Source organism: Eubalaena glacialis, chromosome 1 (assembly GCF_028564815.1).
Source record: "Eubalaena glacialis isolate mEubGla1 chromosome 1, mEubGla1.1.hap2.+ XY, whole genome shotgun sequence".
Classification (NCBI taxonomy): Eukaryota; Metazoa; Chordata; class Mammalia; order Artiodactyla; family Balaenidae; genus Eubalaena; species Eubalaena glacialis.
The window spans coordinates 151271724-151292549 of NC_083716.1; the positions used below are offsets into that span (position 1 = coordinate 151271724).

Consider the following 20826-nt stretch of genomic DNA (forward strand, 5'->3'; position numbering starts at 1 on the left):
TCCCAATGCTGGGGGCCTGTGTTCGATCCCTGGTGAGGTAACTAGATCCCACAGGCCGCAACTAAGACTAGGCACAGCCAAATAAATACATAAATGTTTTTTTTAAAAAAAAAAAAAAAGAATGGGGAAGGATAAGAGTGGTATAAAAATGGGAGAAACACCATAGCTTCACCTCAACATTTCTGACAGACAAGACTATCTAAAGGCTAATTTTAAATTCAGTTAGCACATCCAGGGAAAAACACACAAGCAAATATACTTCTAAACAGAATGTCAAAAGAATGTTGTTAGCACATTTGTAAATTTCCAGTTCTTCCTTACTACACTTAACCAACACCCAAACAAATTAGTTTAAGTACAACTTCTCTTACTCATGTCTTTTGAAGCATCACTGCAGTTAGACTGAGTCAAGTAACCATCTGCTGCAAATACAAATAGAGCTACATTCAAGAATTATATTACACAGCCTTCCTAGCAAAGCTCTTACGTGCAAGCTGTTCTTGTCAAAATCAGAACCATTGTGATGATGCATCTTAATATTCAATCAGACTTTAAGTAAAGAGTGACAAAAGTCCACATATGGATGACAGCTGTTTCTTCAGTAAATATTTTCCCATTTATTGCATGGGGACTTATGGCAGTTTAGGATATGTTCCATCAGACATTTCAGCCTGAACTGCTTGGGGACGATTAAAACAATAACAAGGATAATATTTTAGTTTTCAAATCTTTGCTACAACTTACATCTGAAGAAAGCACCAGCTCTTCCAGCTAAAGTTGTACACTATGCCATTAATTTGAAAGTATCCTTACCCAATAGTTACTGGTAAAAAAACTGGCTTTATAGAACTCTATACAATACCATAGTTAGTGTTTGTAAAATTAAAGCCTAATTCCTATATTAATTTTCTAATTATATGAACAGAGTTATTGGGAATTTAAACATGTGTACCTATATTTTGAAAAATTATGAAATATTAAAAAAAAAAGATGAATGAGCCTATTAGCTAAAAGAAGTTCAGATAAAATAAGGTCTCTTTTTAACCAATAGAGTGGCTTGCAAAATTGGAAAGTCAAAGAAAAAGTGAAGATGGATTCTGATGATTAATTCAGTAGCTCCATAGTAATATAGTGTTTACACAGCAGTAGTTAGAGAAAAAAAAAATGGTTTCAACTAACAAAGACAACCTTAATGTTTTACTAGTACCCTTGAACATGTACTATGCCCCTTTCATAAATCCTAAATGTTGTGTTGGAGCTAAGTTTGTTAACAGTCCATCTTTCAGGTAGTATTTTTGAAGTCTGCTAACCACAAGGTCCACTGCTAAATAACTTAAGTCTCCTCTCTTTAACCTAAAACTATGCTGAGGGTCTTCTCTGGCAACCCCAAAGCAATTCTTGGAAGAGTAGCGGGTTGTCTGTGTTTTAGGTTAGCCCTGCAATACTGATGTGTTAAGGAATTGGTATGCCCCAGCTTCTGAATGGTAGATTACAACTTCTTTTTTCCTTCCTGCAATGCAACTGTTCAAATAAACATTAAAAACATTTTATGAGCCTGTCGTCTTATATCCCACAACTCTTGTCAGACTCTGATTTTTTTAAATGGAAATCATTTCAGATCAAACACTATAAAGAAGAATTTCTTACCCTGCTATTGGATCTACTGCTATTGCCTTAGGATTATGAAGTTCCAGGTCAATCAGGGTGACACACACAGACCCGTTGTAATTACACACAAAGATCCGGTCACTGACATGGTCCACAAAATAGAGATTTCTGGTGAGCCAGTCAATCGCCATTTGTTGCACATCTGAAAAACACACACACAAAATCATTGAATCACAGGTGCAAATCTAGTATCATAAGCCAAAGAGTACATAAGTCTGCCCAAACCACCACAGAGGATATTTCAAAAGTACAGGTAGTTTTATGATTAAAAAAAAAAAAAAAAAAACTGCAAGGATAATTTCTTGCTATGCCAAAGTAAGTAAGTAGTTATTCTGTAAAATAATGACTACCTCTTGATACCTTTCTTCTTGCTAACTAAGGACTGAGGATGACCTAGATAAAAGGACAAGGAGTTGCTAAATCCTAAAGAATAGGTATTTACAATAAAATATTTCTCCTAGTTTTTGCATTTGTCCAAATAGTTCATTTAACCCAATGGGCATAAGTGGTTCAGTGACACAGCTAAATGCTTTAGTAGTAAGAGGAGTAAATACTTTTTGTAAACTAAGGTAAACCCTTATTTTCAGATCCTCTTCTATTTAAAAAAAAAAAAAAAAAAAGGAGAGGTAGAAAAGGAGAGCTGTAAATACCTTTATTTACAAAAAGTATCCAATACTTGGAAATAAAGCAAAAGGAGGACTGATATGTTCTTTTGATGGCATATGTAGGCAATGTAAAACAGGATTGCTCAAAGATTGATTAATTCTCTAGAAGAGCACTGTTGAATACTACTTTCTGCAATATTGGAAATATTCTATTATCTATGCTGTACAAGAAAATAACGACTGTGTCTAGTGCGCATTTAAAATGTGGCTAGTGTGACTGAAAAACCGAACCTTTATTGAATTTCACTTTAATTAATTCAAATTTAAATTTTAAAAAAAGGAGGAAGCTAATGACTTGGATGGTGCAACTCTAGAAGAACGTATCTGTTTTTTTTTTTTAACATCTTTATTGGAGCATAATTGCTTTACAATGTTGTGTTAGTTTCTGCTGTATAACAAAGTGAATCAGCTATATGTATACATACATCCCCATATCCCCTCCCTCTTGCGTCTCCCTCCCACCCTCCCTATCCCACCTCTCTAGGTGGTCACAAAGCACCAAGTTGATCTCCCTGTGTGATGCAGCTGCTTCCCACTAGCTATCTATTTTACTTTTGGTAGTGTATATACTTCAACTGCTACTCTCTCACTTCGTCCTAGCTTACCCTTCCCCCTCCCGGTGTCCTCAAGTCCATTCTCTACATCTGCGTCTTTATTCCTGTCCTGCGCCTAGGTTCATCAGAACCTTTTTTTTTTTTTTTTTTTAGATTCCATATATATGTGTTAGCATACGGTATTTGTTTTTCTTTCTCTGACTTACTTCACTCTGTATGACAGACTCTAGGTCCATCCACCTCACTACAAGTAACTCAATATGTGCCACATCTTCTTTATCCATTCATCTGTTGATGGACACTTAGGTTGCTTCCATGTCCTGGCTATTGTAAACAGTGCTGCAATGAACATTGTGGTACATGACTTTTTGAATTATGGTTTTCTCAGGGTATATGCCCAGTAGTGGGATTGCTGGGTCATATGGTAGTTCTATTTTTAGTTTTTTTAGGAACCTCCATACTGTTCTCCATAGTGGCTGTATCAATTTACATTCCCACCAACAGTGCAAGAGGGTTCCCTTTTCTCCACACCCTCTCCAGCATTTATTGTTTATAGATTTTTTGATGATGGTCATTCTGACTGGTGTGAGGTGATACCTCACCGTAGTTTTGATTTGCATTTCTCTAATGATTAGTGATGTTGAGCATCCTTTCATGTGTTTGTTGGCAATCTGTATATCTTCTTTGGAGAAATGTCTATTTAGGTCTTCTGCCCGTTTCTGGATTGGGTTTTTTGTTTTTGTGATATTGAGCTGCATGAGCTGCTTGTATATTTTGGAGATTAAACCTTTGTCAGTTGCTTCATTTGTAAATATTTTCTCCCATTCAGAGGGTTGTCTTTTCACCTTCTTATGGTTTCCTTTGCTGTGCAAAAGCTTTGAAGTTTCATTAGGTCCCATTTGTTTATTTTTGTTTTTATTTCAATTTCTCTAGGAGGTGGGTCAAAAAGTATCTTGCTGTCATTTATGTCACAGAGTGTTCTGCCTATGTTTTCCTCTAAGAGGTTTATAGTGTCTGGCCTTACATTTAGGTCTTGAATCCATTTTGAGTTTATTTTTGTGTATGGTGTTAGGGAGTGTTCAAATTTCATTCTTTCACATGTAGCTGTCTAGTTTTCCCAGCACCACTTATTGAAGAGGCTGTCTTTTCTCTATTGTATATTCTTGCCTCCTTTATCAAAGATAAGGTGACCATACGTGTGTGGGTTTATCTCTGGGCTTTCTATCTTGTTCCATTGATTTATATTTCTGTTTTTGTTCAGTACCGTACTGTCTTGATTACTGTAGCTTTGTAGTACAGTCTGAAGTCAGGGAGCCTGATTCCTCCAGCTCCATTTTTCGTTCTCAAGATTGCTTTGGCTATTCTGGGTCTTTTGTGTGTCCATACAAATTGTGAAATTTTTTGTTCTAGTTCTGTGAAAAATGCCATTGGTAGTTTGATAGGGAATGCACTGAATCTGTAGATTGCTATGGGTAGTATAGTCATTTTCACAATGTTGATTCTTCCAATCCAAGAACATGGTATATCTCTCCATCTGTTGGTATCATCTTTAATTTCTTTCATCAGTGTCTTATAGTTTTCTGCATACAGGTCTTTTGTCTCCTTAGGTAGGTTTATTCCCAGGCATTTTATTCTTTTTGTTCCAGTGGTAAATGGGAGTGTTTCCTTAATTTCTCTTTCAGATATTCATCATTAGTGTATAGGAATGCAAGAGATTTCTGTGCATTAATTTTGTATCCTGCTACTTTACCAAATTCATTGATTAGCTCTAGTAGTTTTCTGGTGGCAGTTTTAGGATTCTCTATGTATAGTATCATGTCATCTGCAAACAGTGACAGTTTTACTTCTTCTTTTCCAATTTGTTCCTTTTATTTCTTTTTCTCCTCTGATTGCTGTGGCCAAAACTTCCAAAACTATGTTGAATAATAGTGGTGAGAATGGACATCCTTGCCGTGTTCCTGATCTTAGAGAAAATGCTTTCAGTTTTTCACCATTGAGAATGATGTTGGCTGTGGGTTTGTCATATATGGCCTTTATTATTTTGAGGTAAGTTCCCTATATGCCTACTTTCTGGAGAGTTTTTCTCATAAACGGGTGTCAAATTTTGTCGAAAGCTTTTTCTGCATCTATTGAGATGATCATATGGTTTTTATCCTTCAATTTGTTAATATGGTGTATCACATTGATTGATTTGCCTACACTGAAGAATCCTTGCATTCCTGGGATAAACCCCACTTGATCATGGTGTATAATCCTTTTAATGTGCTGTTGGATTCTCTTTGCTAGTATTTTGTTGAGGATTTTTGCCTCTATGTTCATCAGTGATATTGGCCTGTAGTTTTCTTTTTTTGTGACATCTTTGTCTGGTTTTGGTATCAGGGTGATGGCGGCCTTGTAGAATGAGTTTGGGAGTGTTCCTCCCTCTGCTATATTTTTGAAGAGTTTGAGAAGGATAGGTGTTAGCTCTTTGTATCTGTTTTTGACTTGAGTATTTTCTATTTGATCAGAACTACACTGTGAAATTTCATGCTAACCTGTTGATATTTATCTAGTAGAAAGGATAACCCCCAAAATTCTAGTCTCTTAACCTGTGAGGCACTGACCATTTTTATACCTAACTACAGATCTCATTTAAACATTCCTTTTCTTTAAGATGCCTAGAAGCATTCAATTCCACTAATGCTCTTAGATCATCAGTATTGGGCTGGTTCCCCCAATAATGCCATACATAAATTTCTGGTCCATATTCATTCCTGAATTTTATGACAGCCATATATTTATCTATTGAAAATTATATTTTGATACCTCCTTGTGTGAACTTAATATGGATCTATGATTCATTGGCTAAGTAGAGTTTCTTTCTGTAATCTGAACCTAAATGCTCTTCTTACTCTATGCTTCAAAAGACTCTTAGTAACATGTTGCTACATGAATATTCTTTCAATAAAAAACTAACATAGATGCATATGCCATCATTATATTCATAATGGTATATATATATTGTCAAAGCAAGGTAGAGAAAGCAGCAATTTTGTGGGAATTTCTATCAGTCCCTACAAGGGCAAGCAAAAAGTAGATATTGCAGTTCACTGGATACAGACTGTCAGTCTATCAACTACAGTTTCATTTCTGAATTACACAGTCTTTATGGAAACATAAGCATTTAAATGTTTCACAAAGTACATGAATCAGTTCAGCAGCCAGGAGTTTTAAATTTCTGAACTATTTTTTCTTTCTCCAGAAATGTGGAAATGTATACTTAGCTTTGTTTTTTATTCCCTTTGCATTATTATAGCAGCTAGAGAACAGAACCCACTGTTTCAAATGCCATTTCAGATACCTAGGGTTCAGATAAATTATGTGCCAAAGTCCATTCAATGACCCATCTCTCATGCTAGGCATGCAGTTGGTTTAGTCTATGCAATTGTAAATTCAGACAAAAGAGCCGTTTGACAGCATTCACAACTTCTTTCAACTCTGTATGGCTGCAGAAAGATGCTCTGCTACTGAAACAATAGGTATTGTTAACAACATCCTAGTTTGAAGCAGCAAGGTCTCACTAAAGAACCTAATAATTAGCCAAATCGTAACTGTGGGAATTGGCATTGTTTCCTTTTCCTATATTTGAAGTTTCTTTCTGCTTTTAATGTGATGTTTATTAAGATTAGGGAATTAAAGCAATTAAACAAAGAGTTCTAGTAAGCAAGCCAATAGACAGATAGATAGATAGATAGATAGATAGATAGATAGATAGATAGATGACTTGAACATTTTAGGAGATTTTTACGACATTACAAAATTGTCTCTAAAATTTTAGTAAGACCCTTATTACTTTACTGTTACTAGAAAAAAAATTACATATGTTCCCGTTATTATGTTTCTCTGGTTGTCTTGTATTCATTCTTCAAACAAAAGTGCCCAGGATTTTGCCCTCACTGTTCTTTTCAAATAGCTGCTTTATGGTCATTCAGAATTTCTTACTTGTCAAAAGCAAAGTTTGCTTTTCTGTTCGTATCTACATCTGAAAGTACTGACCACTTTCTTCTGAATCATAAAATAATCTAGGGGCTTCCCTGGTGGCGCAGTGGTTGAGAATCTGCCTGCCAATGCAGGAGACACGGGTTCGAGCCCTGGTCTGGGAAGGTCCCACATGCCGCAGAGCAGCTGGGCCCGTGAGCCACAACTACTGGGCCTGCGCGTCTGGAGCCTGTGCTCTGCAACAAGAGAAGCTGCGATAGTGAGAGGCCCGCGCACTGCGATGAAGAGTGGCCCCCGCTTGCCGCAACTAGAGAAAGCCCTCGCGCAGAAACGAAGACCCAACACAGCCAAAAATAAATAAATTAAATAAAATAATCTAAATATCGATATTGATAAACTTTTAAATTACAGTGAAAAAATATTGAAAGTATTTTGAAACTTGTTAAAGTATTATATAAATATAAGTAACTTTATCTTTTTAAAACCCAATATATGTTAGGTGTAAAAACTTAAAGTTGTACCCAGTGGAAATTAATTTAAAAATTCAAGGGAAACGTTTTAAAAAAGAAGATACTTGTGATAATCTATAATTGGATAAAAAAAGTTACATCAGCTTTTTCATCACATCATAAGGCAAGGAATTAATTAACAGAATTGGTGAATGTAGAACTTAAATACTTTTGATTCACTACAATGCAATATATGCTCAGTGTTATGGACTAAATTGTTTTCCCCCCAAATTCATATGTTAAAGTCCTAACCCCCAGCACCTCAAAATGTGACTATATTTGGAAATAAAATCTTTAAAGAGATTATTATATTAAAATGAGGCCATTAGGGTGGGCTCTAAACCAAACTTACTGATGTCCTTATAAAAAGAGATTAGGACATACAGAGACAACACTGGGGCTACCTGCACATAGAGGAAAGGCCATCAGCAAGCCAAGGAGGTCTCAGAAAGTCCAAACCTGCAGCACCTTGATCTTGGACTTCCAGCCTTCAGAACTATGAGAAAACAGATTTCTGTTTTTTGAGCCACCCAGTCTGTGGTGTTTTGTTATGGCAGCTCTAGCAAATAATACTACTCAAGTATTATTTCAAGTATTATTCAGTAGAGTAGTTTATGCCACAAAATAATTGAGAACAAAGTCAAAATCTTGCTAAGAAAAAATATAAAAGGAATGTCTGCATGTGTGTTTAATGTCATACTGGACCATCGTCTAATAGGCCTTTTCAAAGACTGTTTAGTTCCTCTAGGGAATATACCTTTGTTTAATTTACAATTTCATATTGATTAGGTCCCAGTCTCTATGAATTTAAATATAAATGTATAGATTGATACATTAAAAATAATTTTTGTCCAATAGAGATGCAAATGATTTCCATCAGGTAGTAAATATAACCCCAGTTTTACTGTCCAGTATGACGTTAACTAGTTTTATATCTAACTTTATAATCTTAATTCAGAATTTTTCGTTTCACTGATTGTAAATACTTCAGTCTTTTCTGTACTTCTCTGAACCAGATTTACCATCCTGCTGGTTCTCTTATTAATGAGTTAAATTCCTTAATATACATTCATTAAATATTTGTACAAGTCATGTTTTTAACTTTTTGAAAATTATATATTGACGAAGTTGAGTACTTGATTTTTCTTTAATTATTTGCTATATTTAACTAGCCAGAAATAGCAAATATAAATGTCCACAAGATTAGAAAGATAACATAAATAGGTAAAACCTGGTAAGAGGGATTATGACAAACCTAGATGATGACTTAAATGTATACATCTCCCTGAAAAAGAAGACTCAATTTCAGCTGATTGTTTTGATACAGAAATGCTGTATTGTCTCAAAGAAGCACAAAATAAGAATTTCTGAACTTCATTTGAAGTCTGCCAAATTTTAAATACGGTAAACTGATGTTTTTTTAATTATAAAACATTTTGTATTTCAAACAAAACCTGTCTGCGGCTAAACTGGATCGAAGGCCTCTAGTGTGATTATACCAAAGTAAAGCAGTGTATATCATTTAGTTCAGCCTAACTCCCTACTTAGAGTATGTTCTACTTCATAAAAGCCTCTGTTTTTGTATTAAATAAATATAATATCCAGTTTACAAAGTGGCCAGGGGATTAAATCAGACAACACACATTAAGAATCCAGTACAATGACACGCAGTAGGTATTCCACAAATATTAGTTGCTTCCCAGAGGGAACTAAAAGACTGCACTTTAGTTTATGTCTCTGTGACAGCTTATAAGACGCACACACTAGAGAATAGCACAGTACTAGCAATAAATAAGTTAACTGATAATAAGTTAGTAGTTTTGATAATCTAAAAAATGTGTCCACAAACATTTTGATACTCCCCCTTGCAAAAGGTAGAGCTTAATTCTCCTCCACTTGAATGTGGGCTGTTCTTTGTGACTGGTTTGTACTAAATAGAATGTGGTATAAACTTAGAGAACGAACTTATGGTTACCAGGGGGGAGGGGTCAGGGGGAGGGATAGTTAGGGAGTTTGGGATTGACATGTACACACTGCTATATTTAAAATGGATAGCCAACAAGGACCTACTGTATAGCACAGGGAACTCTGTTCAATATTATGTAACATAAATGGGAAAAGAACTGGAAAAAGAATAGATACATGTATACGTATAAGTGAATCACTTTGCTGTATACCTGAAACTAACACAACATTGTTAATCACCTATACTCAAATATAAAATAAAAAGTTAAAAAAATAAATAAATAGAATATGGTAGAAATGACACAGTGTGATTTCCAAGACTAAGTCATAAAAGGTATTATAACTTCCATTTTGCTCTCTCTCTCTCTTTGGATCACTCACTCTGGTGGAAGCCAGCTGCTATGCTATGATGATATACAAGCAACCTTGTGCCAAGGCCCATGTAGGAAAGGAGAGAAGTCTACTGCCAATAATCACAAGAATGAGCTCGGAAGCCAGTCTTCCAGTCCCAGTGAAGCCACTGGATGCCTGCAGTCCTGGCCAACATCTTCATTACAACCTCATGAGAAACCCTATGACAACCACCTAGCTTAGCATCCCCTGAATTCTGACTCACAGAAAGTATAAGATAATAGATGTTTGCTGTTTTTAAGCCACTAAGTTTTGGGATAATTTGCTATGCAGAAATAGAAAACTAATAGTCAAATCCCTACAATTTTTAAAATTAGATTTTGTTGACTTCCCATCACTTGGATGTTATTTTTAGACCTATATCTAAACTAGACTGTCTATACCAATAACAGTTTTGGTTCGCTTAAATTACCTGTAATTCAGCTTAATGCTAAATCATGAAGGATATTCCATAAATGCTCATAAATGAAGCCAGGGAAATTTAAAAATAACTTGTCTTGAAATTTTCTGCTCTACTTGTACAAAATATGGTTCTGTGATGAAACAACTATATTTGGCATGATCAAGATGATCCCTCACACAGTCCTCTCCTCAAGAAGGGTAGAATTAGACAGTACTAGCATCATGAAGAAAATAAGACAGGATAATGACTTCAGTGACTGATCACAGAGGGCATTCTGAGGAGGATGATATTTGAACTGAGCTCAGTGTGACAAGAAATTGTTAAGCATGTGGAGATTTGGGGGCAGAGCCTACCAAGGAGGAATGAGCTTGGCATATTCTAAAAATGAGTAGAAGTAGGAGGAGCTATATCATAGCTAAAATATGGATGAACAAGAAAAGATGACTCAGCAAAGATTGGCAGAAGTATGTAAACTACAGTAAGCAGATGGACTTCATAATAATTACCTGTAAAACCAGGGGATTATTTTGTTTTAAATGTGATTTTTAAATTTTTATCATACAGTAAATGCACATGATTTAAAAAGTAACACCCCATCAAGGCTTACAGTGAAAAACAGCAGTGTCCACTTCACCTCTCTCTACTCTCTTTCAGTTGCTATAGCTACTTCAATTGTGTTTATTTCCCTAATTCTATATGGCACGTCTCTACTATAATTTTAAGGTTTTTAAAGTTTGTATATAATCTATTAACTTTCTATTACACATGATTAGGAGTTAATTCTTTATACCCCTACACACACACACACGCATACGCACATTCACACTTTCTCTCCCCTGATCTTCCCACAACCTTAATTTTCAGTTAAATTAATACTCAATGTTTATATAATTATGACGATATACATTTTTGTTGTCAAATGAAAAAAGTAATATAATATAATTATACTTCCTTCTCGAACAACTTTTGTGTTTTTTTAACATCCCCAAGTTTCTTCTCTTTGCTGTAATTAATTATTGCATAATTCAAAAAAAAGAAAAACACTTCTGGGAACGTAAATTGATGCAGCCACTATGGAGAACAGCATGGAGGTTCCTCAAAAAACTAAAAAATAGAGTAATCATATAATACAGCAATCTCATTCCTGGGCATATATCTGGAAATGATGAAAACTCTACTTAGAAAAGATACATGCACCCCAATGTTCATAGCAGCAATATTTACAATAGCCAAGACATGGAAACAACCTACATGTCCATCGACAGATGACTAGATAAAGTAGATGTGGTACATATATACAGTGGAATATTACTTAGCTGTTAGAAAAGAATGAAATAATGCAATTTGCGCTACATGGATGGACCTAGAGATTATCATACTAAGCAAAGTAAGTCAGAAAGAGAAAGACAAATACCATATTATATCACTTATATGTGGAATCTAAAAAAAAAGATACAAATGAACTTATTTATAAAACAGAAACAGACTCACAGACAGAAAACAAATTTATGATTACTAAAGGGGAAAGGGAGAAGGGGAAGGGATAAATGAGGAGCTTGGGATTAACAGAAACACACTACTACATAAAAAATAGATAAACAACAAGAACCTCCTGTATAGCACAGGGAACAATATTCAGTACCTTGTGATAACCTATAATGGAAAAGAATCTGAAAAAGAATATATATATATACACACACATATATATATACACATACATACATATAACTGAATCACTTTGCTATAACGTAAAACCAACACAACATTGTAAATCAACTATACTTCAATTAAAAAAACAAAAACCAAAAAACTCTGAAATTCCTCTCTAAGTGGAAACACACAGAAACCTACTGACTTCTTTTGCTTTTGACATCTTTCCTGTTACCTGCCTTCTTCTTGCTCCAATTTGTAGTGGTTGCTTCATAGTCATGGTCTTGGGGCTTCCTCTTATCAATCCATTCATTGTTTAACTGCTTCAGAAATAAAACCTCCCATTTTCTGCTCAAGTAGGAGATAAGAACTTGCCTGGCTGTAGAGACTGGGGGAGGGAATTTAGAAGCCTACTTATTCTCAAAATAGGTTGTAAGCTAATCCTCTTACTACTAGCCCTATTCTATGTCTGTACCTTCAGAAGTGCCCAGAGTCTCTAAGTTTTGAGCCTTTCTGGGGTTCTTCATCTTGCCACCACTTCTGTACTCAGCAAAGCAGAAAAACATTAACCTAATTCATTTATCATTTAATCATCTATTCTTTATTATCCAAAATTATCTCACATGCTTTGTCTCCTCTCTTTTTCTTTTTATCTTTTTGGGTTAATACAATTAAAGACTTTAAAAAAAAAACCAAAAAGCTGTATTTACAATGGAACTCCAGAAAGAACAGATATAATATAAACACTTTTGCTCAATCTGCAGTGTTTAACAGAAAGTCCCTGGGGACAGTTTCAGGCGAGGAAGTTAGACAGCTGTTTAGTACTCTTTAAAAGACAATTCTGGGTGCTATGTGGATGAAAGGGGAATAATCTGAAAGCAGATGACCAGTCAGGAAGATCCTGCAATTTTCAGCAGAGATGCTGTGGCTTCAAAGAATATCAGAGCAATGGTGAGATTATGCGGCATACACTCACCATATTTCCTTTGTCATCATTAAATATATAATCATATTTAAAGGACTGTATTTAAGTCATATTCTAGCTTAGGCGAAAGAGCCAAGAATGATAGAAATTTTGAAGACACCAAGAAAACCATAAATATTCCAAATACATATTGCTTTTATACACATTTCTGTTCTTCTTGTATTTTATGAATGTTTTAACTTAACATTTTTACTTCCATTCAAATATTGTCCCGTAAGCTGTGATGTTGCCTTCACTGAAGAGAGTTATAGTGTTTCTAATGTAAATACAGAGAAGAGCACGTAAAAATGAAATTTAAAAAATGATGAGATTATAAAGAAACTATTTTGTTTTCCCTGATTTATGTGTCTCTTGTTTTAGGTGGGAAATTAACACTGCAGTTTTATACCACATTTCTTTGCTAGAACATTTCAAAATCCCACTGAATGATGTAATTGCATTTATTTTTATATGTCACCACAATCAAGAAGCATATACTTACTCTATCCCTAGATTATATTAAATAAACTGAATCGAGCAAGCAGAGTCTCTGTCTGCTTGGTATAATAATTAAACTGGTATCAAAGAAGTACAGAAGCAGAAGCAAGAAGAACTACAATCCTGCAGTCTGTGGAACAAAAACCACATTCACAGAAAGATAGACAAGATGAAAAGGTAGAGGGCTATGTACCAGATGAAGGAACAAGATAAAACCCCAGAAAAACAACTAAATGAAGTGGAGATAGGCAACCTTCCAGAAAAATAATTCAGAATAATGATAGTGAAGATGATCCAGGACCTCGGAAAAAGAATGGAGGCAAAGATCGAGAAGATGCGAGAAATGCTTAACAAAGACCTAGAAGAATAAAAGAACAAACAAAAAGAGATGAACAATACAATAACTGAAATGAAAACTACACTAGAAGGAACCAATAGCAGAATAACTGAGGCAGAAGAAAGGATAAGTGACCTGGAATACAGAACGGTGGAATTCACTGCTGCAGAACAGAATAAAGAAAAAAGAATGAAAAGAAATGAAGACAGCCTAAGAGACCTCTGGGACAACATAAAACGCAAAAAACATTCACATTATAGGGGTCCCAGAAGGAGAAGAGAGAGAGAAAGGACCCGAGAAAATATTTGAAGAGATTATAGCCGAAAACTTCCCTACCATGGGAAAGGAAATAGCCACCCAAGTCCAGGAAGCTCAGCGAGTCCCATACAGGATAAACCCAAGGAGAAACACACCGAGACACATAGTAATCAAATTCGCAAAAATTAAAGACAAAGAAAAATTATTGGAAGTAGCAAGGGAAAAACGACAAATAACATACAAGGGAACTCCCATAAGGTTAACAGCTGATTTCTCAGCAGAAACTCTACTAGCCAGAAGGGAGTGGCATGATATACTTCAAGTGATGAAAGGGAAGAACCTACAACCAAGATTAATCTACCTGGCAAGGATCTCATTCAGATTAGATGGAGAAATCAAAAGCTTTACAGACAAGCAAAAGCTAAGAGAATTCAGCACCACCAAACCAGCTCTACAACAAACGCTAAAGGAACTTCTCTAAGTGGGAAACACAAGAAAAGAAAAGGATGTACAAAAACAAACCCAAAACAATTAAGAAAATGGTCATAGGAACATACATATCAATAATTACCTTAAACATGAATGGATTAAATGCTCCAACCAAAAGACACAGGCTTGCTGAATGGATGCAAAAACAAGACCCATATATATACTGTCTACAAGAGACCCACTTCAGACCTAGGGACACATACAGACTGAAAGTGAGGGGATGGAAAAGATATTCCATGCAAATGGAAATCAAAAGAAAGCTGGAGTAGCAATACTCATATCAGATAAAATAGACTTTAAAATAAAGAACGTTACAAGAGACAAGGAAGGATACTACATAATGATCAAGGGATCAATCCAACAAGAAGATATAACAATTATAAATATATATGCACCCAACATAGGAGCACCTCAATACATAAGGCAACTGCTAACAGCTATAAAAGAGAAAATCGACAGTAACACAATAATAGTGGGGGACTTTAACACCTCACTTAAACCAATGGACAGATCATCCAAAATGAAAATAAATAAGGAAACAGAAGCTTTAAATGACACAATAGACCAGATAGATTTAATTGATATTTATAGGACATTCCATCCAAAAACAGCAAATTACACGTTCTTCTCAAGTGCACATGGAACATTCTCCAGAATAGATCACATCTTGGGTCAGAAATCAAGCCTCAGTAAATTTAAGAAAATTGAAATCATATCAAGCATCTTTTCTGACCACAATGCTATGAGATTAGAAATCAATTACAGGGGAAAAAAGGTAAAAAACACAAACACATGGAGGCTAAACAATACGCTACTAAATAACCAAGAGATCACTAAAGAAATCAAAGAGGAAATCAAAAAATACCTAGAGACAAATGACAATGAAAACACGATGATCCAAAACCTATGGGATGCAGCAAAAGCAGTTCTAAGAGGGAAGTTTATAGCTATACAAGCCTACCTAAAGAAACAAGAAAAATCTCAAGTAAACAATCTAACCTTACACCTAAAGGAACTAGAGAAAGAAGAACAAACAAAACCCAAAGTTAGTAGAAGGAAAGAAATCATAAAGATCAGAGCAGAAATAAATGAAATAGAAACAAAGAAAACAATAGCAAAGATCAATAAAACTAAAAGCTGGTTCTCTGAGAAGATAAACAAAATTGATAAACCATTAGCCAGACTCATCAAGAAAAAGAGGGAGAGGACTCAAATAAATAAAATTAGAAATGAAAAAGGAGAAGTAACAAGACACTGCAGAAATACAGAGCATCCTAAGAGACTACTATAAGCAACTCTATCCCAATAAAATGGACAACCTGGAAGAAATGGACAACTTCTTAGAAAGGTACAACCTTCCAAGACTGAACCAGGAAGAAACAGAAAATATGAACAGACGAATCACAAGTAATGAAATTGAAACTGTGATTAAAAATCTTCCAACAAAGAAAAGTCCAGGACCAGATGACTTCACAGGTGAATTCTATCAAACATTTAGAGAAGAGCTAACACCCATCCTTCTCAAACTCTTTCAAAAAATTGCAGAGGAAGGAACACTCCCAAACTCATTCTATGAGGCCACCATCACCCTGATACCAAAACCAGACAAAGATATTACAAAAAAAGAAAATTATAGACCAATACCACTGATGAATATAGATGCAAAAATCCTCAACAAAATACTAGCAAACAGAATCCAACAATACATTAAAAGGATCATACACCATGATCAAGTGGGATTTATCCCAGGGATGCAAGGATTCTTCAGTATACACAAATCAATCAGTGTGATACACCATATTAACAAATTGAAGAATAAAAACCATATGATCATCTCAATAGATGCAGAAAAAGCTTTTGACAAAATTCAACACCCATTTATGATAAAAAACTCTCCAGAAAGTGGGCATAGAGAGAACCTACCTCAACATAATAAAGGCCATATATGACAAACCCACAGCAAACATCATTCTCAAGGGTGAAAAACTGAAAGCATTTCCTCTAAGATCAGGAACGAGACAAGGATGTGCACTCTCACCACTATTATTCAACATAGTTTTGGAAGTCCTAGCCACGGCAGTCAGAGAAGAAAAAGAAATAAAAGGAATCCAAATTGGAAAAGAAGAAGTAAAACTGTCACTGTTTGCAGATGACATGATACTATACATAGAGAAACTTAAAAATGCCACCAGAAAACTACTAGAGCTAATCAATGAATTTGGTAAAGTTGCAGGATATAAAATTAATGCACAGAAATCTCTTGCATTCCTATACACTAATGATTAAAATCTGAAAGAGAAATTATGGAAACACTCCCATTTACCATTGCAACAAAAAGAATAAAACACCTAGGAATAAACCTACCTAGGGAAACAAAAGACCTGTATGCAGAAAACTATAAGACACTGATGAAAGAAATTAAAGATGATACCAACAGATGGAGAGATATACCATTGTCTTGGACTGGAAGAATCAATATTGTGAAAATGACTATACTACCCAAGGCAATCTACAGATTCAATGCAATCCCTGTCAAATTACCAATGGCATTTTTTATGGAACTAGAACAAATCATCTTAAAATTTGTATGGAAACACAAAAGACCCCGAATAGCCAAAGCAGTCTTGCGGGGAAAAAACGGAGCTGGAGGAATCAGACTCCCTGACTTCAGACTATACTACAAAGCTACAGTAATCAAGACAATATGGTACTGTTACAAAAACAGAAACATAGATCAATGGAACAAGATAGAAAGCCCAGAGATAAACCCACGCACCTATGGTCAACTAATCTATGACAAAGGAGGCAAAGATATACAATGGAGAAAAGACAGTCTCTTCAATAAGTGGTGCTGGGAAAACTGGACAGCTACATGTAAAAGAATGAAATTAGGACACTCCCTAACACCATACACAAAAATAAACTCAAAATGGATTCGAGACCTAAATGTAAGACCAGACACTATAAAACTCTTAGAGGAAACCATAGGAAGAACACTCTTTGACATAAATCACAGCAAGATCTTTTTTTGATCCACCTCCTAGAGTAATGGAAATAAAAACAAAAATAAACAAATGGGAACTAATGAAACTTCAAAGCTTTTGCAAAGCAAAGGAAACCATAAACAAAACGAAAAGATAACCCTCAGAATGGGAGAAAATATTTGCAAATGAATCAATGGACGAAGGATTAATCTCCAAAATATATAAACAGCTCATGCAGCTCAATATTAAAAAAACAAACAACCCAATCCAAAAATGGGCAGAAGACCTAAATAGACATTTCTCCAAAGAAGACATACAGATGGCCAAGAAGCACATGAAAAGCTGCTCAACATCACTAATTATTAGAGAAATGCAAATCAAAACTGTAATGAGGTATCACCTCACACCAGTTAGAATGGGCATCATCAGAAAATCTACAAACAACAAATGCTGGAGAGGGTATGGAGAAAAGGGAACCCTCTTGCACTGTTGGTGGGAATGTAAATTGATACAGCCACTATGGAGAACAGTGTGGAGGTTCCTTAAAAAACTAAAAATAGAATTACCATATGATCCAGCAATCCCACTACTGCGCATATACCCTGGAAAAACCATAATTCAAAAAGACACATGCACCTCAATGTTCATTGCAGCACTATTTACAATAGCCAGGTCATGGAAGCAACCTAAATGCCCATCGACAGACGAATGGATAAAGAAGTAGTGGTACATATATACAATGGAACATTACTCAGCCATAAAAAGGAACGAAATTGAGTCATTTGTTGAGACGTGGATGGATCTAGAGACTGTCATACAGAGTGAAGTAAGTCAGAAAGAGAAAAACAAATATCGCGTATATTAACGCATGTATGTGGAACGTAGAAAAATGGTACAGATGAACCGGTCTGCGGGGCAGAAGTTGAGACACAGATGTAGAGAACAAACATATGGACACCAAGGGGGGAAAGCCGCGGGGGGGTGGGGGTGGGGGTGTGATGAATTGGGCGATTGGGATTGACATGTATACACTGATGTGTATAAAATTGATGCCTAATAAGAACCTGCAGCATAAAAAAACAAAGAAACAAAAAAAAGCAACTAATACTAAACTTTCTTTGGGTTATTTGCATGGAAATATGTTAATATAAATGTTTCAGACATTACATGAAATTTCTAAAAATCTTAAAAAAAACTGAATTGTAGTGATGCTTGCACAACTTTGTAAATTTACTAAAAAGCATTGAATTGTATACTTAAACTAGATGAATTTTATGATATGTAAACTATACTTCAATAAAGCTGCTTTTGAAAATGCAAAAAAAAAAGAAGTTCAATTTGGGTGTATGGTAGGCAGGTACCCCCTTAATCAGGAACAGAATCTGTGGCATGTTACAGAGCCCTTATCTTTTCCTTTAAGGAAAGTATGCCTCTTCCTAGCTCTGTTCCAGTTTCTTAAATACATGAAATGTAGTCAAAGTGAGTATCAGTTTTTTGGTTTTTTTTTTTTTTCTTTCTTTTTTTTAATCAGTCATCAATTTTATACACAGCACTGTATACATGAGTATCAGCTTTTGATAGGAGTATTCACAAAGTTCTACATACAATCTGTGTATATGTCTTTATGAAAAGAGACAAAGGAGGTGTTTCTGACATGGTATGGTGAGCAGTAACAGGTATCTGTAACTTTCCTGTTCCACTATTTCTCAATTCCTTCCTCTATCCCAAGCTACAAGTCAATCATTTCCTATGGTGGACGCACTTAGAAAATATTCCAGTGTTATTATTCTCTCAATATAACAAAAAAACAAAAACAGTTTACACAGAGGTGTCTTCTTCCCACTAGGCAAAATATTATTTTCAACCCATAACTCAAATGGATTCATCCTTCATTCTATTTTTATCTCTTCTCACTTCACCCCATATTAAATCTATCAGGCAATCTTAAGGCCTTCATCTGAAGCTGCCCACTTCTTTCCATCTCTGCTCTTACTTTCCTTGCTCAAGACATTACCTTCTCTCCCCTGGATGCTACAATAACTTAACTGGACTCTCTGCTTCCCTTCTAGATGCACTATAACAATCTTCACAGAGCACCCAAAGTGATCATTGTAAAACACAAATTATATCATGTCAGCAAAAAAGAAAACACCATTCTTTATAGTCTGAGTTCTATGTTACATTTGACTGCCAGCTAAGAAAAGTCTTAACAAACTGATGGACTCTTGGGATTTACTCTCCTGTATGAATGTTTTCAAAAGCACATCACTGATATTTTGTGTGTGTGTATGTGTGTGTGTGTGTGTTAGTTTCTGCTTTATAACAAACTGAATCAGTTATACATATACACATGTCCCCATATCTCTTCCCTCTTGCGTCTCCCTCCCTCCCACCCTCCCTATCCCACCCCTCTATGTGGTCACAAAGCACCGAGCTGATCTCCCTGTGCTATGCGGCTGCTTCCCACTAGCTATCTATTTTACATTTGGTAGCATCACTGATATTTTCTTAAATACCTAAGTTTACTAAACTGTAGCTCAATTTTAAGTCAAAACTCTACGGAGTGTTTCTCTCTGTAACATTTTCCAGGAAGGCCACCCAGGAAATGAGGTGTAGTGGGCTACCAACTTCCATTATGTTATTGTTTCTTCTGCACAGTTTTAGTAAACAACAGGTTTTTCTCTAAATTTTGAGTCTGTATTCTTGTTTTCCAAAATATCAGTCCTCTTCTGAAAAATCTCTAATGACTTCCCCACATTTAGCATAAAATTCAAAGTCTTCAATGTGGCTTACAAGGCTTCTAAACCTCCCTTTTAACTCATATCTTCCTTGCTCACTTTACTCCAGCTAAACCGACATCCTTAATTTTTCCTGAATTGCAAAGAAAGCTTCCTCCTTAGGACATCTGTACCTGATGTACAAGAAAAAAGAGTATCTGAATGTGCATGGCTTGCCCTTTCGCTTATTCAGGTATCTGCTCAAATGTTACTTCTCAGAAAGGTCTCCCTTGACCAGTGGATATTGAGAAGACCACGCCCCCCCACCCCAACCCCACATCCCCCAACAGGCACAATGACTCATTCCCATCAGTCAATATCATTGCCATCATTTTATTTTTTTTGGAGCAGTCATATCGATCAAAATTAATTAATTATTTAGTAGTTCACCATCTCCCCACACTAGAATAAGCCCCATGTGATCAGGGATACTGATGGCTCGTTCACTGCTATACTACCAAAGCCTAGAATTGTGTTTAGCCCATGGTAAGTGTCCAATAAATATTTTCAAATCAATATGGCTCTTCTATTCCAAGTAACCTTTGCTCAAGAACCTCTTGCCTAAAATCTGTGCTTCTACCTCAACATCAGTCAGTGTAGGAGTCATCTTAAGTCACAGCTCCTTTGTTCTTTAATCAGCTGTGGTATTTTCCTTGATTTTACCTGTGAGCTCAAATTTGGCAAGTCACTATCCTTTACCCAGGAAAGATGTATAC

General features: G+C 35.5%; 1 protein-coding gene across 1 annotated transcript in view; it reads right to left on the bottom strand.

The window, feature by feature from the left end:
* LRP1B (LDL receptor related protein 1B) overlaps positions 1-20826 on the bottom strand; it is a gene marked incomplete at its 5' end in the record, with an annotated part of 1521642 nt that overhangs the window by 942085 nt on the left and 558731 nt on the right. The window contains one exon of the mRNA XM_061199746.1: positions 1648-1810. Within this exon, the coding sequence (XP_061055729.1) occupies positions 1648-1810 (163 nt within the window). The remainder of the gene's footprint in view (positions 1-1647; positions 1811-20826) is intronic.